Here is a 25,745-nt window from a genome sequence, read left to right on the forward strand (position 1 = left end):
AGGAAAAATTTTTATGTTTTATAAAATCTCTATGGAAATACGCTTTTTTTGAGACCCAGGTTGACATACTTTTGAACAACTTTTTTTTTGACAATATTAGGGACTTTACCCCGAATATTAAAGATCTGAACCCAAATATCTTTATAACTTGACGTGATGGTAAAAAATGAGTTGCATATTTGAAATCAAAATGTGAAATGCAATCCAAAAAACAAATTGTTTGCTCGGCACCAGAAATTTTTTTTTGTTGACCTGTGTTATCAAATAAAAAAATAATTTTTTAGCAGTCTACCACCCTAAGTTTTACAGACTCCCCGAAACTAAATTGCATTGCGGTAAAGCACCCAATAAAAAAAAATTTAAATCGGAATGGCTTCAATATTTAAAGATAATTCAACATTTACAGATAATGTTAAAATTGTTTTTTACGATTCTTGCTTGTTTATTGCGGTCGAACAAATCCAAGCTATTTAAATAAATTTCAAGTTATTTATTAATACACAATAGTAGCAACTTATTTACTTTTGATTAATTTTTAAGGATGTTTTTATATCTGTGAGTAAGATTTTCAACTAGATGTAAGCTAAGAGACTGAAGAGTACAGCGTAAAGATTATTTTGAAAAAACTTATTTGGCGTGCTCGTATTCCAATGTAAAACTGAACTTTATTATGAGTTTTTTAATTTTTTTTAATTTAAAGTTATGGTAGCACACTTATAATTTAAAATTAAATATTTCAGAAATGAGATTTTTAAGTTCTAAGAAATATGTAAACTCCAACTTTATTTATCTTAATACAAATATTAAATAAGGTTGTTTTACTAATTAAAACTTCTTAATGATAAAACAAAACCCTCTTCCCCCCCCTTTCCACCCCCACAGTAGGGTTTTTTGTTTTTTAGTTAATTACTAAAAATCAAATTTCTTATTTCTTAATTTCATTAATAAAAAATCAAATTATTATTCAGCTGAAATGTGGGGGAATGAGCAAAAGGATGGGGATGGGTTGGGAACTTTTTTGTTTAATCTAATTTTAATTAATCGTCGGCCTATAATCAAAACTTCGTAAATAGAAAATAATATTTTTTACAGAACACACAAAAGCAACTCAATTCTAGTGTGGTTTGAGGTCAAATAGGCATTTTTTAACATCTGTTTTATCATAATTTCAAAAAGACTTAATATGCTTATACGTGCAAATCAACGCTCAAGGGAGTTATTTCGATGAAATGAATAAATAAATTTAAACAAAAACCAAGTAATCATTGAATTGCCATATGGTTAAAAATTTTAAATTTTGATTAATAATGTTATCTGTGTTATTTTTTTTGTTTTAAATTTCAAATTAAAATCAATTAAATTAAAATCAAAATGTAGTTTAGCTACCAAATTGTTGCTAAAAAAACATTTTCATAAAAGCGTAGAATTGTCCCCGTAAGTAAAAAAAACTTATTTCATTTAAGATATATAAACAAATAGCTTTTTTGAATATATTATTTTGAATAATTTTACGCAGAATAATAACTACTTAATATAATTTAAGAAGCCAGTTTATTTAGGTTAAATATTTGGCTTAAAATATTCAACTGAAAACAACAGGTTTAATCCAATGTTTTTTGCGCCCCGTAAGTGACACTGCGTATAATCGACAACTCAATGCAACTAAGGCATAGTACACGTTTTTCCGAACAAAAATATTAAATATGTTGTAATTGTAAAAGATTTTTCAATTACAATATATGTTTTTTCATCTAAAAGTATGACATTTACAATATATGTAAGTTTTTTCATCTAAAAGTATGACATTTACAATATATGTAAGTTTTTTCATCTAAAAGTATGACATTTACAATATATGTAAGTTTTTTCATCTAAAAGTATGACATTTACAATATATGTAAGTTTTTTCAACTAAAAGTATGACATTTACAATATATGTAAGTTTTTTCATCTAAAAGTATGACATTTACAATATATGTAAGTTTTTTCATCTAAAAGTATGACATTTATAATATATGTAAGTTTTTTCATCTAAAAGTATGACATATTTGGTATGTATGGAAAGATTATTTTAATCACTATTATAAGTTTGTAAAAGTAATGCAACTATATCAAATTGTCAAGCGTAGTTTTATTTAGAAAAGATGTAGTTTTCAACATAAAATACATTGGGGCTTGGCTATAAATAAGTCTATGGATTTGATTTTTTCATAAAAGCACGTATTGGTGTTTGTTTTCAATGAACGTAACTTGACATTTATAATCAGACATTATTAGTGAAAATTATCCATGAAATACCATTTTTTTATGAAAATTAAAGTTATTATTTTCAATACCACGCCTAAATGAGTATGTTTAACAAAAGTGTCACGTTAGATTCAGATAAACTATGGTAGTGTTAATTTTTCTACAAGAGTTGTTTTTGCATAAATAATCATAACCTTTAGCCCCATTCAAAAAACTGCTTTCTGTATTTAATATCATTTTTTGAAATACTCGGGACTTATTCGGCCGAATAAGTCCCGAGTATTTCAAATCTTGAAAATATGAAATATATATTACATAATTTTAATAATACATATTACATTCATTCCAACTGCTTTTAAAAGTAGCATAATTATTTAAAATTTATCAACACAAATGTAATAATTTGTAATTGGTTCATAAATTATGTCAAAAAAACAATTCAAGATATCTTTATTATTATATGGATATATCTTCTGCAAAACTGCTATAACAGACACTTGGGTTGTTTACAGTATTTTGCCATTATTTACGAATTCTTTATTTGCATAAATTAAACACCGATAAATAAAAATTTGTTCAGTTTGCCACTAACAACCAATCGGATATGTTTAAAATTATCGGGGTTTTTTTTTTTACGAGTTTGTTCTATATCTTAGTTGCGTTGAGTATAATTCCTAAACTTATAATAATTGAACGAAATTTCAATATATAGGAAAAGAAATAAATGACTTTAGGTGGATTCATAATTATATAAACATCTAATTTGTTAAGATAAAAAAATATATATCTAAAAATGTGACATTACAAAAATCAAAATGTTCCGCTAGTACCCGTTCAATGACCCATGTAATATACATTTTTTATACTATTGTGAGGAATAAACCAAAAGCTCATTTTCAACAAATAAAGACTTATTTAGAGGTCGACTATTTTTAATGTCTATTACACTGAAATTTTTTATCAATGATTGATATGTACGTTTTTTAGTTTTGAAGGCCGGTTTACACTGTGTTTTTAAGTTGTAAAATTTTTTTGTTGATAGCAAGTAAAAATTAATAAACTGAGGGGCCTTTATAAGCTTGGGGTGGGTGGAAAAATTTTTCAAAAATTAATAAACGTGCATACGTAACAATTCCTGGAAAAGCACGCGAGAATAGTAAGAGGTAAGGGAATAAACCTAAATTTAAAAAAAATTGATCATGAACTTTGTTTTCCATAACTTCCGTAATATGAAGTGCTTTTTAAATATTACATATTATACCTGGCTGATCAGAGAGTACATAGCAAAAGAGCATGCTAAGTAGGAGAATGTACATAAGCTTCTAAAAGAGAAGTTGTTTCTGCTTGTTGATGTTTGTTGATCAATTGTTTCTGGAAAGGCTCTACAAAGTAAGAATTTAGATTTTTTGAATATATAATTTTTTTAAATTACTATTTTACAAAGTTGCTACTAATCTTTTTTTTTATTTTATTGTAGTCTACGCAATTGTTGTCGAGCCAAACAAATGAAAAAAAGGAATGTTGAGGAGGAAGTTTAATATCCTCTGTGTTTTGTCTTCCAATTTGCAAATCAATTTTAATAAATAAAAGTTTATACCTGAAACAAAGTTTGGAACCTGGAAGTTTTTTATTAACCACTACAGCAGGTATTATATGCACTAGTCTAAGCGTAAATTTCATGACCATTAAAAGAATAAATGCTAAAAATCTGCTAACCAGAATGTTTTTAGACGGAGCGCAGAAACAAAAAATTTAGGTCCTTTAGGGAGTCTTTCGTGAGGAAGTCCCTTGTGAGAAATATTTTTAGGACGGTCAAAATCATAGAATGAATGAATGTGTATGTAACCATTCACTTTTTAACTTTTTTCTTTTTTATATCTTTATATATTTTCTTAATTATTTTGCATTACTAAGCGAGCTTTATGTATAAATTAATAAAAACAAAAAATAAATGTATATTTTAAGTAATTTACTTATTTATTTAATTGCATAAATATTATAAGTTATGGAATAGGTTTTTTTGTTGCATTTTTTTGTTGTTGTTTGTTTTTGATTTGTTAGTTAAGTTAAGCATATCTACAAGTAAACATCGATAAATAAATAACATCGATAAATAAGAAACATCGATAAATAAAATAGTCACAAACGTTAAAAATCAAAAATATTTGTTATAATTACCTAAATGATAAAATTTAGTTTGAAAATGACTGTAAACTTTGAAAGTGCAATTTATAAAAAATAAAAAAATTAATTATGTTTCGAATTTTAAGAAATCTTTGTAGAGAAAAAAGCATCTCTTTGAAACGACGTAGTTCTAGCATACAGTAGACAGTAGGGGGTAAGAATTTTCTTTAAATAACCGAAATTTCAAGTAATTAAACGTTCTATTTTAAGCGCCTTATTTCAAATAACCATTACTTTTTAAAGTACTTTAGTATGGAAAAAAAAAGTAGACATTGAGAGCTAGCCTCAAACGAGAAGAAGTTCTTCTTCTAAAATAAAATTGAGAATTTCTCGATCTGTGATCACACTTGCTTCCACTTGTACAAACATCATTATCAATGTTTACGTAACCGTCAACACCAAGGTCTACTAAATCATCAACCAATCAACATTCTTATTGCGCAATTTGAAAGGATTATTTTAATCATCTAAACATACAATATGTCACTCTTGTGAGATACCTGCTTTTTAAGAACAATGCTTTACAGTGTTTGCAGATGCAGCGTCCCATGACCTCGTTAACAATTAAACAAAATTTGTCACATTAAAATTACAAGAAAGATTGTCAATTCGGAAGATAACATAAGTTTGAAAATTCCTTGTCTACAAGAATTCACTGGAAATAGTAAAATTTATATCAAGAACTGATTTATAGATTGGAAAAACTGCATTTTCAAACATTAAGTTAAAATTTCTAAAAAAAATACAAAAACTGATAGAACTTGTGTTAAAGGAAACAAAATATCACTTCAAATAAACAAAATTTTGAATAACTTAATTAGATTTGCATGAGTTTGTTAAAGAAACTCCACGGCAAAATAAAAATCGTGAATAAACGGACACTTCTAATAGGTGCCGGTTTGAAAAACCGGAAGTTTACTGAATATTTAAAACAACCTTATAATATTTGTCTTTTTGATACTTTTGCATTATACAACGATAAGACTAATAAATGAAGTAGTCACTTTAAAATTTATAATACACAGAATATATTAGACCCATGAATAACTAATAATAAGATTTATAAAAAATAATAATAATAAATAAGATTTGTTAAACTAAAAGTTAGTTAACTTTTAGTTTAACAAATCTTATTTATTAAGATGTAAATTCTGTAAATAATAGCGGAGACTTAAAAGGGAAGGAAGAAATTCTAATTTAAAGACATTCTAAAAAGAAAAAGCAAGGAAGGCTTAAAAAAATACCCGATAAATTTAAGGATAATTTAATGAATATATAATTATTAATAAATATTAATGAATGAAAAACTAAAATTTCTCTTTTGAAGAGGTTGACAAAAAACTATTAGCATAGTTTTTATTTTAAAACAAATATTTAATTTTGTAACCTACCTCGTCTGGTTCAGGCATATAATGATGATGATGTCTTCGCCTAGATACCCTATAATGATCTTCTTCATCGTCATCATCGTCTAATTTAAAACAGTTATTAAAAATTAATAAGACAAGATTTCAATTCAACTGTTTACATGTATATATATATATATATATATATATATATATATATATATATATATATATATATATATATATATATATATATATATATATATATATATATATATATACTATTTTGGTTAATACCGGCATCGCAAAACGCATCATTTAGTATAAATATTAATACTTCATGATGTTTTATTTAAATACTACATCAAAAAAGTACATTTTGCATTTTTCATTAATAACGACATCATTTTCGAAACCAATGTTCCGATTTCTATCGCAATGAGTTATCATTTTTGGCTTAATTAATCTTTTAAATATTGATGTATGTGTATCTAAATTTAGCTGCAGTTAAAACATCTTATAAATTTGGAATCTTATGCCTATGATTATAGTTTTTTCAGTTTAAATTTTAGTCGTGATGTATCTAAAAATTAATGTGAAACTTTTACAAAATGTACACAGTTTGCTTGCTATATTAATAAGATACTCGAATGATAATCACTTAGAGAAATAAAGTGAAGTTAGATGTTATGCGTTTGAAGATTACAAGACTAAAACTATTGTTTTAAGAGCTGCAAATATTTCTGATGAAATTTATGGAATTCAACAACTTATGGAATTCAATTAAGATTATCATTGCTGATACAACTAGTGTTAATGCTATAAAAATAATGTAGTAGTTGTCCTACTGCGCAGAATATTTTCAAAGAACGGAATCAACATACCGCAGTTTATCAGTGGTCATCGTCATATTTTTAAAAATTTGTACCATGAGGAGTGCTCAGATTCATCGAGAAAAATAAACGTTTCTTATTGATTACTTTTCAAAGATCTTTTAAAGGTCAATAATACAAGGTTGGATAATGTTGTTTGAAGAAAGTAGCTATCCTTGCATTCATTCTCATACCAACAACAAGAACGAGTTTAGAAAAAGTAGATAGGCTTTTACTGTATTACTGTGCAGACAATTGGTTTTTCGATCAGATTTACAATTAATATTATTTCAAAACATTGTACAGTGTACATTGTACTATGTTACGCAATCCATACAACAGATTGAATCTACTTTTTGTTTTCAGTGTGACTTTTTAAAAAAAAATATTGAAATGACGTTTCTTTCATTTTTCTTACGTAAACTTTTATTAAACTAAAAACTTAGGTTGTAAAAATGTTAAAATCCTAATATACAAACCCTAATGATTTAAATAACTGAATTGATATAATAAGTGACTTTATAAAAATAAGTTTTAGATTGTCTCCACATCCAAATATTTTTATTTACATTTGTTTGTTTTATTTCAATTACAATAAAGCAAGATATGAATAAAAAGTTTCTACTAAAGTAAAATTATTCAAAAAAAAAAAAAAAAAACCTCTCTAGAAATTTTAAACTAAAAATAAATCTATGGCAGAACCTACCTTAATCTAGGATATCGAGCTAAGTTAAAAGAATGGAGGTAGAATACAAAAGCCAGATAGGGTAAACAGTACAGTTGTTGGATAGTTATTAAACACTACAGTTATTAAACACTTCAGATTGGATAGTTATTAAACACTACAGTATAGGATAGTTATTAAACACTACAGAACTTATGTTTAAAAAATAAGAATAGATTTGAAAAAACTTGTGCAATACTGTCATATTTGTCTTCGTAAATAATTTTGCTCATGCGTATAATCCCTTCTTTACCGGCTAACTCTGCAATATTAATGTCAAAAACGTGTTTTGTTGTGCTTTTCTGTGCGTGCATTATAATAGCGAATTTTCTTACAAAATTAGTTAAGAGTTGAGCCTTTTAAATCGCATAATAACAATATTTCATTTGGAAATATGTACAAAATATAGTTATAAAAAGTGTATGATGTTCAAACAATCATAATCCATGGTTCTAATCGTTCATGTGCCCAATAGCTATACTTTTCAGCGTGTTTTTCGTTAAAATATTTTGTTTTTTGTATATCGGTTAGATTATTCATAAAAAAAAACACAGTTGTTAAAACAATAAAGAAATATCATTTAAAATGTCATTGAGTTTCAAAGCGTGTTTTATTTTATTTATTATATGAAAGACCCGCATGAAATTGAGTAATACCTTAAGTGTCAATAACTGTTCTGTTTACCCTAAAATTGAAAGATTTTGTTAAAGTAAATATAAAATCCTATACTTAAAATCCAAGAAATAAAATTAAACAATATTTAAAAAAATTATAGTTGTATACAGAATTTATGATTAGCTACGGATAAATACAAATTTCGAAAGTTTTAATTTAAAGAAATGATTTTTTAATTATTTAAAAACTTATTTTAAAAATGAGAACAAGAAAAAAAAAAATTAAAATACGTAAAAAAAAGTTAAATTTTTTTTTTTAATCTATCATTATAAAATTAACGAAAAGTAAACCGAACTATATTAGATTTGCAAAGTTCAAATTAAGAATCTATTACCACTATTTTGAACAAAATATAATTCTGACTAATAATATGTAAAAAGTTTAAGTTATTATTATGATTTAAAATAAATTGAGTATCTAAAAACAAAAATTCAGGAAACAGGTTTACTTTTTTTTTGCGTGTACAAACTTATGAATGAGTGTTGTTTTTTTAATAATTTATTTAATAACAAGTTAATATATTCAATATAAGTTAATACTGTTAATGCAGCTAGGAAAAAAAAATTGCTACGGTATTAAAAAAAAAAAAGGCCAAAAAAATAGAAGGAAGAAAATGTTTTTTTTTTAAATTTTATATTCGTCCGAAATTAAACCGACGCACAGTGGGCGAGTAGGTGGACAAAATTTGAAAATTTTTAGTTGTCTAATATTGAAACTTATTTAATTTTAGTATCTACATATATTAAGAGAAATTCATTGATATTTTATTTATATTAAATCCCTTAGTTACCAGAGCTCTGTGCATTTGAATATTGAAACCTTACTTTGGATACCTTTGCATATCAACAAAATATTTTTGTTAGTTGTTAGTATTTTAATTACTAACACTAACAGTAATTTAATTACAGTATTTTAATTAGTAACACTTGCAGTAACTTAATTACTAATACGAATTAGTAGTCCATGCGGCATGTGTATTATAATGTTAAATTTTTAAATACAAAATATTTATTATAAGAATTATTTAGATATGGTTTTATTAAACTTAGACATTCATAATTTTCTCCAAAAGAACAATCTTAGAATTTCAAAACAAAATATTACTGAAGATATATTAAAATTTATTCAGCCAAAAATTGCTGAATCTAAAGACGTCGATTTTAGGCTTGCTGTTCAACAATTTGTTTACTTGTTTAAAATAGTGGAAATCTGCAAACTACACTGTCAAAAATTTTGAAAAGAAATTTGTGAATTGGCTTAATAAATATTTAATTGTCAGAAAAAAAAGACAATAAGCCAACTGCAAGTAGACGTAGTCGAAAACCAATTACATTTGATGTTACCCGGTGGAAAATGAGCTAGCAACTAGCTATAAAATTCAAGGATTGTTATCTTGACACTGTATGTATGTCCCTTTATCCATGATATTACATGGCTCAATCTGTGCACAAAGTATTGATACACGGACATGACATAGTTAAAAGTCTTGCATTACCTATCGGACTTACGTCAGAGGAAGCTCAAGAGGCTAGAAATAAAGACATCAAATCTTATTGCAAAAATTTCAGCTGAAAAATGTCCAGAAGAGCAACAAATACAGATTTAATCAATAGACTCCTAGTTGTTAGTGATCCTGTCATTTCATCACTGCGTAAATCAACATCACACGGAACAGTGTGATGTTGATTTACGCAGATTTACGTAGATATCATTTACATTGATTTACGTTGATATCATAAAATATTTCCCTCAGATGTTTTAAAATTACTTAAACAATCATCATACGATATTATTGTTTAATAAATTTTCAATGTTATTTAAAATTGAAAATGTTTTCTGGCGTTATTTTTTGTTTTTATTATTGCCAAAACATTATTTACCTAAATACTTAACTGTTATCCAATAAAGGTGGGTCGAAAATCCGATAAAATTTGTTCAAAAAATTAATTAACTCCTTTTTCAACTAAGGAGAATCTGGTAACTAAGCCATATAAGTATCCATAGCAACTAAATAAAAAACTATCACTCTTATAAGAAGCGTGATTTTATATTGGTACTCATGCAAAATATCACTCGTAACATATCTGCAAATACCAAAAACAGGTTGTTGCTATGCAAAATAAAGCTATCCATAGCAACGAAATAAAAAAATATTACCTTCATAAAAAGCGCAGACATCATATTAGTACTCATGCTAATTTTAGTGAGTATAGCCCTAATATTAAATTAGTTATGAATTTTGAAGGGAAATATTTCTCTAACAAGAGATTTATTAAATTTTTAGCGAAATATTTCCGTAATTAACCATTTTTACGGACGAATAAATTAATTTAAAACGATTGTTCCTTATTTTAAATAATATATCATGATTAATACACAAAAAGTTTGTTGTATGTATGTGAGTGCGTGCATGCGTGCGCGCGTGCATGCGTGCGTGCGTGTGCCTGCGTGTGTGTGTGTGTGTGTGTGTGTGTGTGTGTGTGTGTGTGTGTGTGTGTGTGTGTGTGTGTGTGTGTGTGTGTGTGTGTGTGTGTGTGTGTGTGTGTGTGTGTGTGTGTGTGTGTGTGTGTGTGTGTGTGTGTGTGTAACCTAGCATTAACTCAAATACATATCTTTTAACTTCAATCCTCACTTTACTTCTGGAATAAAATCTTTACATTTTTTAGATTTACATTATATAGGCTTCTGAGAGTACTAACAGCAACTCCGGCTGTAACAATGCAGCGTTTTATATATAAAGATATTTATTATACACTCAAACTTAAATTAGAATATCTGGTAGCTGTGCAAATAAGTTTATAAAAAATATTTACCTTCTTCAGGTGCTTCATCTACTTGTGAAGTGTGCCTTGTTAATGGTACTTCATAAGGAAGATTTTCTTCTTTAATAGAACTATATGGATCACCTTCTCGATCATTGTTTAGATATCTAAGCGATTGTTCGTTGTTGGAATTTAAAAAGTTATGACTATGCTCTGTATTTTCAGTTTCAGTAAAACCAGGTGATGTCAGAGCTTGCGGGAAAATCTCATCAGAAGTGGAATGAGAATTAGTTTTTACGAGGTTGGGCGTTAGCACAGATGATCCAGTTGCGGGTACGGAGTTGTCTTTATCAGAAGAATCAGCTAATGTAGAAAACAACCGTTCCTGGGCAGCTGCAACTTGCTCTTCCATATGCGAAGCTTTATCGAGTAGGGCTTTATTGTTAGGATCTTCTGCAACCAACTTCGAAAGATTTTCCTCTGCATAATTAGCTAATCCATCGTTTTGAGCGGAGTTATTTTTTGGAGAGTTATTAAAAATGCTAGTTGGAAATATTAGTTGCTTAACCTTTTCTCTATCTTTTTGATCCTCTAGCTTGGCGTCTTTATTTGGAATAATAGTGTCTCCGTTCTTTTTTAGAAGAGGTAGTTCTACATGGGGATTAGCGGCATGTGCTTTCATGGCTTTTTCTACAATTTTCCGATTCTCTTCGTTTTGTTTTGATGATTCTAGACCTTTGTCTTTTATCATATAATCCTTTCCTTGAGCACTTGAGTTTGATATAATATCCGTTAATGCTTTTGTTAAGAACTCATCTATATTTTCTGTTGTATGCCCATTGGATATAGAGTCTTTATTTGTTGAGTTTGTTACCATGAGCACAATATTTTTATTTTGTTTTGCATCAGTTGTCGCCGGTAAATTTGCAATTTTCAATAATGATTTGCCTTTTATATCATCTTTTGAAATTTTACTTATACCAACATTAATTGCTTGAGCTATTTGTTTAAAAGTTTCTTCAGAATTGCTATCTTTGTGCGAGTCCTCTGCACCATTTATTTTCGTAGTCATGTGACCATCAGCCTGAACAAAAAATCATACTAAGTTAGAATTCATTTAAAAAACAGCATACACGACAAGTTCAGACACAGACAAAGGTTTTCAAAGTACTTTTGTCATGTTATTAAACGTAGGAATTTACAAAATGAAATTAATTAACAAAACCTTTGATTACATAAAAAATCTCACTGAAAGAATATATCTCACTGAAAGAAGATATGTGATTAACAATGTGTTCGGAGAATTATATATTCTGTACAAATAAGTGTTTGGTCCAGTGTTCTAAATTATGCAAAATGAGGCGTAGCTGAGTTTTTTACGTCCGTGACTAATTAATTTTTGGTGCTTTTGATAAATTAAAAAATTTCAGTTTTGGAACTTTTTTAACTGTTTCTAACAGTACTAGAAAATTATTATTGATTTTTTCTTATTTACGAGTATAATTGCATAGTCTATCAATAAAAGTCAACAAAAAAAAAGAACAATACTAATTTACCATTCGTTGTAGATTGTTCTAAACTATAGAGGAAGTTCGTGTACTTAGGGCGAGATTTTTTCAATGCCTAAATTCAAGGCCCAAGACTTTTTTTAAAAATGGTGAAACTGATACGATCACATCTCTATACTAATTACTTTGTATTAGTATAAGTATATTGACTTAAACTATAAAAGTCCGTCATGTAGAAGGGTTTAAAAATTGTTTCCCGCACCAATAGTCCAATCGCTAGTGGCCCTAAGTACAACTAAAAATAAGCTTATTGTACTTACCCAGCGGGCATTTAGACCTCAAAAAACCTTTTTTTAATGTTCAAAGGACGTTTTGAATGTCTTTTAAACGTTCAAAAGACGTCTTTATAGAACTAAATGACGGCTGGGTAGGTACAATAAGCTCTTTTTTAATTATACTTAGGGCCACTAGCTATTGACCGCTCTCTGAATGTTAGGCTTAACTCTATAATAAATTGACAACAAATGTAGACCCATAAATTTGATTAAAAGTTTGCTTAATCTAAGATCGTTTTCAACAAAGTTATCTTGTGTTACTTAAATTCAATACTTAAATAAATAATAAATTGACTAATAGTTCTGAGCAAAATTGACTGATAAATCTATGCATAAAAAGTCTTAAAACAACCGCGTGAAAAAAAAATTCTACATTGTTATCTAGCAAATTCTTTACGCACATATGGTCCTAGGTAGAAGTAAACTGTATGGCCCTCGGTATAAAAAATGATAGCTTTATGAAAAATGTCATCTATTAACGAACCCCGGTTGAGAGGAAACTTATTGAACATCGCATTTAGTACTTAAGTAACAAACAATATAATATACAAATACTTCCTCTACTAAATAAATTGGAGAATAAAAATTGATGATGTTGCGTTAAGTGACTACAGTAATACTTAATACATGTTAAAAATAGAAAGTCACTACTAACTTTTAATTAAAAGAAACTTTCGGTAACCCGACACTAATACACTACTAGTCCCATATCAAAAGTTCAAAGACGAATTTTTCTTACTTTAATGTTTGCAAAATTGTTGGTTATTTTATCAAAGTTTATTTGATTGGTCAATACACATTTGATGGAAAAAAGAACTAGGGCTAATGTGCGTTGTTGTTTTGACTTCAACTTCAAGTAGTTTTTAGTTTCAGTTTGATGAAACTCCTTTTCAGAGTTTTCAATATTCGGCTTCTTGCGATATTCGGCTTCTTACAATTCTTATGTAGCAAAAACATTTAAATGATCTAAATAAGAATTTTTGTTTTGCAATGGTCTATCCATTGGATGTGTTTAAGGTATATCATTTTAACTATAGTTTATTAATAAACCATCGTTAGATTTTATTAATAAACCATCATTAGATTTTAAATCTTGAATTGCAAAACATTGAAACGCTTTGTCTGTTTTTGTTTATTTATTTCAAAAAATGACATTTTTGGCAAAAATAATAAAATAAAGCAATTTTATTCAGCACGAATCTTTATTTAAGTAAACTTAACAAATGATTTAAGGCCGCTAAATTTTCACTGGATATGAATAAAACGAACTTGTTCTATAAAAAAACGCAAACACATTTTAGGTTAAAGCGGGACTAATTGAACCTAAGGAAAGGTAGGAAATTGAAAAATCTTGAAAACTGCAAACCGCATGAGAAAACATCTTAGGGGTGCATGTTAAGGAATTACGGCAGTCAAGTGAGTTGCCCGGGCACTTTTTCTATTTTAGACAAAAAAACCAGAAAAAGTATACTATTGCTATTTTCTTTGCAAATGCTTATAAATTTTTTTATCCATCATCACTTTAGTGTTAATATTTTACCAATTTATCGGACTTTCAAATACAATAATCCGTTTTTTTTTAAGTCTTACTGTTCTCTTTAAAAGCTAACTGATGTGTCACCTTGTCTAGTAGGGATAATTTGAGTGGCTTAGAAAAAAATAAATAAAACTGAACTATAGGGTTGCCAGATGTCCCGATTCTACGAAGGAGAATTCTGCGCCAAATATGTAAAAATATTTTTTTTACTTAGTTCTCCTTCGTAAAATCGGGACATCTGGCAACCCTACTGAACTATCGAACACATAGAAACAACTTTGATATAAAGAAATTTCGCGGCACATTATATATATATTTTTTTGAAAATTATATATTTTTATTGAATAATAATTTTTCAATCGGGTTTCAGAGTTCAAGGTATTTGTATAACAAATAATATTTTTATACTTTATTAATATACTTTCTTACTGTTTATTTTTTTCTCTTCTCTTACTTACTTCACAGAGTGGGTTATTTGATTAATTTAGGCGGCTAAAATTCAGTTTTCAAAAACTGTCAAATAAACTAGTAAATCAAAAAAAAATTCTTTTTTTAAATCCATGCTTTATGCAAGCAGAATTCTATTGGGCCTAGAAATTCTTTTTTTGTTAACTTTTGTAGAAGGAAAAATTACTGTTTTTTTTTTTTTTAAATTTAAAAATTACTGTTTTTACTAAATTTTTGTTTTTTAACTTAATAACTTAAGACTTATTAACTTAATAACTTAAAACAATAGGTTTTTAACTTAATAACTTAAGACTTATTACTTAATAACTTAAAACAATAGGTTTTGAATCGCTGCGCTTTAATGTCTTCGAAACTGCAAATAATTTGCAAAATGATTTTTGTGACGTAATACGCAATTCATATCAAATACATAAAATGTATGGGAAAATACAAATTAAATTTTTGTTAACTTAATTAACTTTTTTTGGTCAAATTTTTCCATTTCCTTGTATTGTCATCGAAAATGATTAAGTGTGCAAAATTTGAGCAAAATTGGTTGAGAAAAAAGCTTTCAAAAATTGATTTCAAATTTTGTGGCACACAAACATATATATATATATATATATATATATATATATATATATATATATATATATATATATATATATATATATATATATATATATATATATATATATATATATATATATATATATATATATATATATATAGAAAGTAACCTTATATAAAGCATGGAAAAAAGAAAAGTTATTTTAGCAATGCTGAATAGTCAGTGAATATTGAAATCGTTATCTGCAAATGGTTTTAACAATAAGACCTAGGGTATAAACAAATTTGATCAAATTATTATTGTTTAATCGTTTTTGATAATTGCTTAAAAAAAGAGCTTAATTTCGGTTGCTCTTTTTTTAAGCAATTATCAAAAACGATTATAGTTTAATTAAAATGCATCTCAAAGTTATTAGTGATGAATTCTATTGAAGTCGGTAAAGGTGAAAATATTTGAAAAGTTTTACTTGATACATTTATTATTATATATAAGACAGTGGCTTTTATAAATTTTTTTTTTCTCATGTTTTTTTTGCAATTTTCTCTGCAAAGTATAAGCTATTAGTAATACTTCCAAGCATTTCCAGTTTTTTTTAAAGTAACAGATAGGCTAAGGTTTTGACTTCAATGATGCGTAAAAATCACTTGCCACTTTTTGCTGGGCATTTATTCATTTATTTTTCGTATTTTAGGCGTGGGTTGTTGTCTCTGCGTTTTTCTTATTATTTTGCTTCTTTCTGTATTTTGATGAAGACTTACCATTATCAATGGGTGACAGGAATAATGTCGAAAAATAAATTTCGGAATAGTGTCGAATATATTAAAAAGGCCTAATGTCGCAAAAAAAAAGAATAGTGTCGCAAAAAAATTTAATAAATAGTGTCGAAAACATAAAAAAGGAATAGTGTCGCAAATAGTAAAAACGGAATAGTGTCGCAAATAGTAAAAACAGAGTAGAGTCGCCAAATAGTAAAAACGGAATTGTAGTCGGAGAGAATTAGCGAAAAATAGGGTCAAACCTAGACAAAAATAGTATAATGCTGAAATGGCAGAGAGAAAGTGCACAGTCTTTGAGTGGGTGTAAAAAAAAACCCAGTCGATTGCGCTACAGTAATATTCCTTTTAGGTAATTTTAGGGGCAAAAAAGGGTCCATTTTGACACCACAAAATCTTATAAACTTTATACCGTTGGATAGAAAATTTTATCTTATAGAATAACTTATTCTGTTATTCGACAATCAATCACGCGACAATTTGCGACAATTTGCGACAATTTGCGACACTATTCCTTTTCTACATACTCGACAATCAAATTTGCGACAATAAAAATTTGTGACAATCAAAATTTTGCGACATTATTCCGCCACACCTTATCAATAAACTATAAAATATTTTTTTAGGTATTAATTAAAATAAACTTTTATTTATATACCTTATATATATCAGGTATTTTTTATATACCTTTTATATAACTTTTTTATGCCTTAATATACATTTTTTTATATACCTTTTATACCTTTCATACCTTAATATACCTTTTATATACATATATATTTTTATATTGAAATTATATATACCATTTATATAACTTTCAGGTATTTTTTAATTTTAAACTAGTATTTTTTGATTTTATCTTAGGTTCGTCAGATGTCAGAGAAATGACCTGAAGGATGTCTTTTATCTAATTCAGAGCCAAATAACATCAAACATTAATGAAAAATTAAAATTTTAAGAACATTACATATTAGCAAAAGATATTTACTCAGACGAACAAATAAAAAAAGTAAAGCATAGTTTATTGCAATTTAGTTCCGAATCGAAACAACGATGAGCAATAGCAAACGGGTATGAAAAAAATTTGTAATATAAAATAGTAATTGGCTCAAAGGAATGATTGCGATATCTGCAGTACTGCATCGAGGGGGTAGGCCAACGAAGAGCTTTAAAAAATTAAGCGACAGAAGCAAATGAAGGAAAACAGAAGACATACACAGTATCACAGATTCAGAAACATTGGTTTGTGGTGCTCAGGTGGAATTAGGTGTTAAAAGTAAAAGAACTGCTTCAAAAATTCTAAAGGAAATCATTGACTTTCCGAAGCGGGCAAATATTTAAAAGGTAGTATATTCTAACGCTTTACAGGAAAACAAAGCGCAGTTATCGGTATTAAAAGCACTGGCCATGTTTTTTAAAATTGGTCTTTCCAGAAGACAATATGAAATTCTTAGAAATTCTTGCAAAATACATTATCCTTGCCAAAGTAGCCTGCAAATGGCAAAGATAGACTGTTATCCGAATAAAGAATCTTATAATGTCACTGACACTTGTATCGCAGTCAATTTACAAGTTTTATTGGACCATACGGTTACACGATTGTTAATGTATTTAGAAGAAGTGGAACAAAATTTAAACGAAAAACAAAAAAATTTGTTAGTATTAAGTTGTAGATGGGGTTGTGATGGATCACAGAAAAATCAATACAAACAGAAATTTCTGAATGATGCTGATGCTGATGCAAGTATATTTCAGAATTCTTTTATACCGCTTCAATCAACTTGTACGGAAGACAAATAATTGATCAGGCAAAATCCAACTCCTTTTTCGGAGCGTTATTGCTGCCCTATAATAATTAGATTTGTCAAAGAATCTAATGATATAACAAATGAAGAGATAAACTTTATTGAAATTTCAATTATCTCATTGCATGATACAGAATTGACAGTGGGCGGGAATTTCTTCTCAGTTAAGCATAATATGATGCTCACAATGGTTGATGCTAAGGTGTGTAACGCATCCACTCAAACAACTTCAACTATAAGATGCTTCATTTGTGATGCAACAACAAAAAATTTTAATAATTTGACAATAAAAAAAGAAGTCAAACCAGATACACTAGAGTTTGGGTTACCAATTTTGCATGTTAGGATCCGAATTTTTGAAAATTTATTGCACCTTTCCTATAAATTGTCTATCAGAAAATGGAAGGTGAAATCAGAAAACAAAAAAGACATTGTCAAGCAAAAAAAACTAGAAATACAATCGGATTTTAGAAAAAAAAAAAGTTTTAATTGTAGACATAGCCTAAGCTTGGATTTGGTAACTCAAATGATGGCAACACTAGCCGACGATTTTTTGCCGACCCAAAGTTGGCAGCTGAAATACTATGTATTGATTATAACCTAATATATCGTCTTAAAGGGATATCGGAAACAATTTCAAGCTAACATAAAACTGATGTTGAAAAATTTAGGGAATATACTGTAAAAACAACGTTATTATATGTTATATCCATGATATCCGATGACCCCTACAATGCATAAAATCCTTATTAACAGTTTTATTGTTGTAGAGTATGTTTTGCTTCCTATTGGTAGCAAACTTCCGAAAATAATGATTTCAACTATCTGAAGAAACAGCAAAGCGCGAAATAAATATTTTTGTCTTCACCGCCAAAACAGTGCAAGAAAGTTTTACAGAGAGTCTTACAACCATGACGTACTTAACAAATTACAACTCAACTCAGATTCTCTTTTAACTTGCATAAGAATTACCAAAAAAAAACAAAAAACTAAACCATTTTTAAAGGAAACCTTGAAGATGCTACTTCCAGCTGAACCTTTAAACCTTCCTGATATTGCTGTCTCAGATGACGAATCTTCAGAGCAGAGATGTCTTCTGATGAAGAAAGTTAGCTTTTGACATCATCCGGCTACTTAAATAGTACCTTTTTCATAGTAGTTATTTTGAGTTTATATATAAAGTACTCTAAAACATTTTCTTTTTTCTTTTTAATATTTCCGATAGCTTAATAAGAGTTAGAGTATAGTAATTCCCAGTGGGCACGGTACGTTTTTAAAACGTTTTTAAGACGTTTTTATAAGGTTTAAACCTAATAAAAACGTCCAAAGAACGTTTTAAAAACGTACTGTGCCCACTGGGTTTCATCCCGATTCCTTCCCGATGCTTCCCGATTCTTTGAAAACAACGCTAAACCAAGGTTTCTATTTTAATGCAGCTTAAAAGTTAGGACAAGAATAATTCAATTTTTCACCAAGTATAATAGGTTAATTCTTATTTTATGCATTAGCGCTATAGCGAAATGTTATAAAAAGGAAGGTTCTATCACCATACATTTTTTAAAAATCTTTTTTTTATTTTTTATCATTTTGTTTCGGTTTCTACTAAAAAAAAATTAAATTTTTTCAATCAATTGTTAAAAAATATTTTTCGTCGCCTAAATCGATCAAATACCCCACTGTGCATCATTAAAGTGTTTAAAATAAAAAGTTTATGAATTATAGATACGCTTTTTGTTAAAAATAGTTTTAATGATGATTTATCAATAATTGCTCAACTTGTCTCACACATTTGCTCAACTCACTCCGTTGGGGCAGGTTGAGAAGCTAAACAAACCTTTAGCAATATTTTCTCAAATAAATCAGAATTATACTTTTTTGTCAACCATTTTTTAGGAGGTTTCATTAGCTATCCGATAATGAAAAAATCTAAACAATCAAAATCTGACATGTCGTGACAGTCGAAATCTTTTCATTCATCACAGCACCGTTTATGAGATCTTTTAGATTAATGAAAATTGTTCAATTAGCTCTACCCTAATATAGAATTTTAAATAATAAACTACTCTCGAGTCCTTAATACAAGGGAGGAGGGTGAAGGGGTGGGGGGGAGGGGTGGGAATGTAAGTCCAGATCTAATAAACAAGAGGGATTGATAAAAAAAGGGGGGGGGGTGAGAATTTTTTTATGTTACAGTATAAGTATTTTTATAAAAAATTTCAGTTTATAAATCCAAACTAATATTTTTTACAAAACACCCATTAAACAGGGGGAGGGGGGGAGGGTCTTAATAAGCTTGGGGTGGTTGGGAAAAGTTTCAAAAGCTTAATAAACGCCCCCCCCCTTTTATTAGGGACTCGGGAGTAATTTGTAAAAAAAAAAAATTTTCGGAACTTTTACCGTTAAAAATTTATCACTGCAATTTATTATTTAAGCATAACGCATGATTCAATATACCAAATTTGCCCATGAAGGAGATTGGGGTTAGTTTACTCTGTTAAGCCCCAAAGGAACATTTCTTTTTTTAAACATTAAGTTATAGTTTTAAAGAGTTTTAGGTAACATTTTGAGGTGGAATTCATTATTAATAAAGTTTTCTTGGGGACCCTCAAAATAAAAAAGGCTTTCCATTTTACCCCGCTCCGAGTTGGCGCAAACTATAAAAATGATTATTAACTTATTATTTAGTATAAAATTTATACTCAAATAAATAAAAAGTTTATAATAAAATAAATAGTATGAAAATTTTTTTACTATTTATTTTGGCAACAGTTTCCAGCCAAAAATACAGCTCTACTTTTAGCGTGTAGCAAATATTAGTCTGTATAATAATCCAAAACAATAACCCACTTTTTTCAAAGTAAAAAAAAACCCTTATAATATTATGTTTTATTTTTTTATTTTTTTTGTGAAAAGTGAACTTTCTCAATATTGTTACAAATTTTAAAAATATCAAACTAAAAAAAAAAAAATTATTCCTTAGTATGAGCTAACTTGTCACGAGAAAATATTTACTCAAAAATTATTCCTTAGAATGAGCTAACTTGTCACGAGAAAAAATTTACTCAAAAATTATTCCTTAGTATAAGTTAACTTGTCACGAGAAAATATTTACTCAAAAATTCTTTTTTGAGTAAAGTTAGCATTATTTTCTCGTGACACACAGGTATCAAAAAAGAATTTTTGATACCTGTGTGAAATATATTATTTGATACCTATTTGAACAAAATTATTTGATACCTATGTAAAATAAATTATCAGATTTTCTCATGTGTTAGTTCCGGGTTCTTCCTATTTAAAGTTATTTTACAAAACCGTCTCAATGAAATTTATTAATCACTTTCAAGATGACAACAAGTAAAAAGTCATATAATGAAGAAGATATAGAAGCTGCGTTAAATGATATAAAAGAAAAAAATACTTCAATCAGAAAAGCTGCATTCAAATATGGCATTCCATTCTTAACTTTAATAGGTTACAAGAACAACAACAATGCTAACTTAAAGGGATCAGGATCAACAACCATACTATCACACCTAACAGAGTCAATGATGGTGCATGCATTTAAGTACCTATGTGATTGGGGTTTTATACAAAGTAAAACAAAACTTTAGAGCTGAGTGGGGTTTAGGTGGTCCGATTGGCATCAAATATTCAATTTCTAATTCTGGTTAGATGGACGAAATGATGCATTGCCATGTTAACTCATAAGTGTCGAACTCGTAAAAGTGTTTAAGATATTACGCAAACGCATGTCAGCTCAAATGAGTTGCAGAATAATCGTTATAGTTGTTAAATAATCGTTAGTTTGCAAATATTCATTAGTCATTAACATCCAGTTAACAACATATAGTTATTAACATTCCAAAATATTGGGATCAGATATAATCTAACAAAATTTCAGTTCTTACATATTTGTGCCTAGTGCTACCGTTAAAATTTAAGTTTAACTAAAATTTATGTTTTAAATTTCTTTTTTTAATATGCATATTCCGTATCATATGGCTATATCCTAGAGCTATATACTATTTGAAACTTCAAGTTCACAGTAACTAGTTTACCTATTATTAGCTTACATATTAAAAAAGAGATAAAAATTATATCTGATTTTGTTTTGTTCTTCCATAAGGTTTATTTTATAAAAACATCTTTCCAAGCTTTAGAGATATTGAAGGTATTTCCAGGAGGTTTGAGTTTGTTATTAGACGGTACAAAGAATATATAATTCATAAACCTTTTGAACTCCGTCTGCTTATTGATATCAATCATCAATTAAATCACAAAGGCTTTAAATAATTTTTTAATTTAAAAAAAAGAAGCCATTGCCAAGTCTCAAACTATTTTGCTTGAGTTAAAATATAAAAGTGTAACTTAATGAATAATATTGTATCCTTGATAGAAGCAATTTCTTAGCTAATTTCAAAATTGTGTAAAATTATTATAAGTAAAAAAATACTGTTAAATTATTATGTTATTTTTTAGAGTTTCGTTAACTAGTAGAAGATCTTTACCAACTTTTTAAAGTAATTGCATGTGGTTAATGATTGTTCTAAATGTAAACTAGTGTTAGACTTTTTTAAACAATAAACATGAGACAAATAGCAACTCATTTTGTTTTTAGGACAAAAAAGTAAACACTTGAGATTCCAAGCGGACTTGCAGGAAATATATTAATACACAATCATTTACTTATTTATACGCAAAAAAACAACAACACAAAATCATTAAGTAATCTAACTTAACGTGTTCTTTATATCATGATTTTTGCTATCAATGTTTTGAAATAGTAACAAACCTAATTTATTAGTTTGATAGCTTGTCATTTATTTATAATTTTAATAAACAAGTTGTAAATTTAAATTTTTACAAGCACAAAAAATTGAAACTATTAAACATGGGATACAGTGCTAAATAAGATTGGGGTGAAGAGTGTTCTAAACAAAATCAAATAATGTATCTTGTTTTTAGACTGAACCCACCCATATAAAATTTTGAATTAGGGGGAAAAAGTACAAGATGATGAAGGGGCAAGATGGTTTTTCTTATAACAACTCAACAAAAAAACTTAAAAATGGGTAAAAACGGAACTGTATCTACATCTTGTATTTTAAAACGCCAGTTGTTTTTTTTTTAAATAAGTTTACTTTTTGCACTTAAAAATAAATACCTCGGTTTTGGTTATTCATAATGAATGATGTCCATCGGGTTTAACTTTTTTAGGAACATTTTTTTGCGACTCGTGTTTATTTGGTGTTTATTTTGTATAACTTTAGTTAGAGTAGTTGGTAGTTTTTAAGATTTTTTAAAATTTGAAGACAAAAATTGCATGATAAGTCAACTTGCTCCACCAGATAACAAGTTTATAAACTTTTTTTTTTTAATTTTATTTCAAATTTTTCTACTTGGAAACTGAAAATTCATGCAGGCAATGAATCATTGTGATAACATAATCATACTGACAAAGTATTATTTGCTTCTTGACTGATTTTTTTCGCAATAATTCAAGGGTTTTAAAACGTTCGCCATCTTGCCCCGTCTTTTCCTACATGTTTTTTTTTGAATTGTATGTTTTAAGAATTATTTTCATTAATGAAAAAAAAAAATTAAATAAAGAGTTAAAAAAATTTACTTACAACAGTTTTTACTTCATCTAGTTTCACTTGATGGGCGGTTTTATCAATCATACCCATTGTGAGCCCTTTGTTAATACTATCACTACCTTCAGTGTTAAGAATAGACGGTTCTTTATGCAAAATACCTGCTAGGGCTATGCCAGGATGGCTGTCACTACGTTTTATAGAGACACTCTTGAATTCATCATACTTAGTTTGCTGTTCACTTTTCTGGTTTTTTGCAAAAGGTACTGACGTAGATGATTTTTTCACTTCTAGAAATTGGTCTTGAGTTTCTTCTTTTTCAAAATCGTTTGCTAAATCATAAAGTTCTTTGACTTTTTTTGCAAGTTCGTGTTTTGCAATTTCATACTTTTGCCTTGCAATTTTTGCCTCTTTTAATCTTTCCACGGTCATTTTTTCTTTTTTAATTAAATCATCGTCGTGTTTTATTTGCTCAATTATTTCTTTAGAGTTTTCTTTTAAAGTTTCGTCTTCAGGATTATTGCTTTCGATTGGTTTAGCTAAAGTGATATTTCTATTCGGTTCTTCAACTCGTATTTTATTTGCGGTATTTATTTTATCTCGCGTGTTATCACGAGTATTTACAGAATCTTGCGTATTCAAACCCATAGTTTTCATTTTTTTAAGAAAATTTTTTACTCCGATTTTTTTCAATAGTTCAACAAAAGGTTTTATTTTTTTACTTAAATCATTTGTATTGTTGGTGCGACTATTATGATTACTTCGATCTTTGGTAGTTCTGCTCATACCTTCTGTATCTAATATTTCATTGGCTGCTTCACTATTGTTTGTTGTATCTGTTGATTCTTTGGCTGCTTCACTATTGTTAGTTGTATCTACCGTTTCATTGGTTGCTTCACTATTGTTTGTTGTACCTATCGTTTCGATGGCTGCTCCACTACTGTTTGTTGTATCCACTGTTTGATTGACTGTTCCACTATTGTCTGGTGTACCTACCATTTCATTAGCTGTTCTATTATTAACTTCTGTATCCTTTGTTTCATTGTTTAATGTTTTGTTTGAAGATGTTTCATTGCTAGTTTCATTATTACTTTTTGTTGATAATGTTGTATCTTTAATATAATTAATGTCATTAGTGGCGTTAGTGGAGTTTTTAGACTTTAAAAGATCTGGAAACTCAGATCGTTTATTGCTACTCTTAGTAAATTCTAGGTCAGAATCCGTTTCTAAATTATTAATAGATGTTTTATTGTGAAAGGGATTGCTGTTTATATGACTTCTAATTGTAGTTTCATAATTTAAAATGATTTTAGCTGCTCTAAAAGCTTCAATTGCACGTTTCATGCTCGATGATCGGGTATCTATTGATGAAAACTCTAATCCAATGTTTCCATTTTTGTCCAAAGGTACTGCTTTTAAAGATATTGTATCCGTCTTTGTGAGATATTTTGGACTACGCAGTCCAATAATATTGGCTGAAGGTATATTGGTTCGCTTATTATCTTTGTGGCTATGAAGATCAAGAAACCTTTTTAAAATTAAATCACTAGCTTTAAAATTCGCAATTAATTTTAAATCTTTTCTTGCTTTGCTATAATCTTGTAAAGTTTTTTTTACTTTATCTGATAACGAATACATTTCACGAAATTCTTTGAGAAGTTTTGCGGCGTTTTTTATTCTTGATACAGATTCACTGTTTATATTAACTGCTATATCGTTTCTTTTTTTATATTCCATAGACTGAAGCGCGTCTGATAAAGCTTTCTTAAGTCTTTCACGTTTTGAAATATCATTGGCTTTAGCAAAAAAATTCCACGACTGAGAAAATTTTTGCACGTAGGAACGTGAGACATCTTGTTCCACATTCTCGTTTGTTGGTAAACTAAAGTCATTTTTTGCTTGTGAGTCAATTGAGGTGATAGTACTAACCTTTCTTTTGGAAATAGCAATTGCTAAAACTAAAACATGTTTGTATTTATGATAAAGTTATTATTTATAATTAAAATTGTTTTGTAATTAAATTTTATATTTAATTAAATTATAATTAAAATTGTTTTGTAATACTTATGCTATACATAAATGCGCGAGATGCGTGTTTATGAAACTAATAATATGCTTAGCTGTATTAAATTATATATAATAATTTTTTATATTTGTGATAAAAAAATAGAATAAAAAAAAACAAACGATTCTCCCCGCCTGTTTTGCGTACAAAATTAGAAGGGTAGTTTTGATATCCTACTAGTATAAACATCTACCTTTTAACCAGTGCATATTTTCTTTTTTAATCAGGATAAAAAGTCTATAGAACTTTTACAAAACCATTTTGTTTCTATTAAAGTTGTTTAGAATTAATCGGATTCTT

General features: G+C 28.0%; 1 protein-coding gene across 1 annotated transcript in view; it reads right to left on the reverse strand.

Moving 5' to 3' along the window:
- Window positions 1-25,745, reverse strand: part of LOC100197081 (dentin sialophosphoprotein) — a 41,931-nt gene that overhangs the window by 2,403 nt on the left and 13,783 nt on the right. The window contains exons 2-4 of the mRNA XM_065810151.1: window positions 23,417-25,338; window positions 10,862-11,894; window positions 5,823-5,902 (exon numbers count right to left, since the gene is read on the reverse strand). Coding sequence (XP_065666223.1) covers window positions 5,823-5,902; window positions 10,862-11,894; window positions 23,417-25,338 — 3,035 coding nt within the window. The remainder of the gene's footprint in view (window positions 1-5,822; window positions 5,903-10,861; window positions 11,895-23,416; window positions 25,339-25,745) is intronic.

This window comes from Hydra vulgaris, chromosome 11, assembly GCF_038396675.1.
Source record: "Hydra vulgaris chromosome 11, alternate assembly HydraT2T_AEP".
Classification (NCBI taxonomy): domain Eukaryota; kingdom Metazoa; phylum Cnidaria; class Hydrozoa; order Anthoathecata; family Hydridae; genus Hydra; species Hydra vulgaris.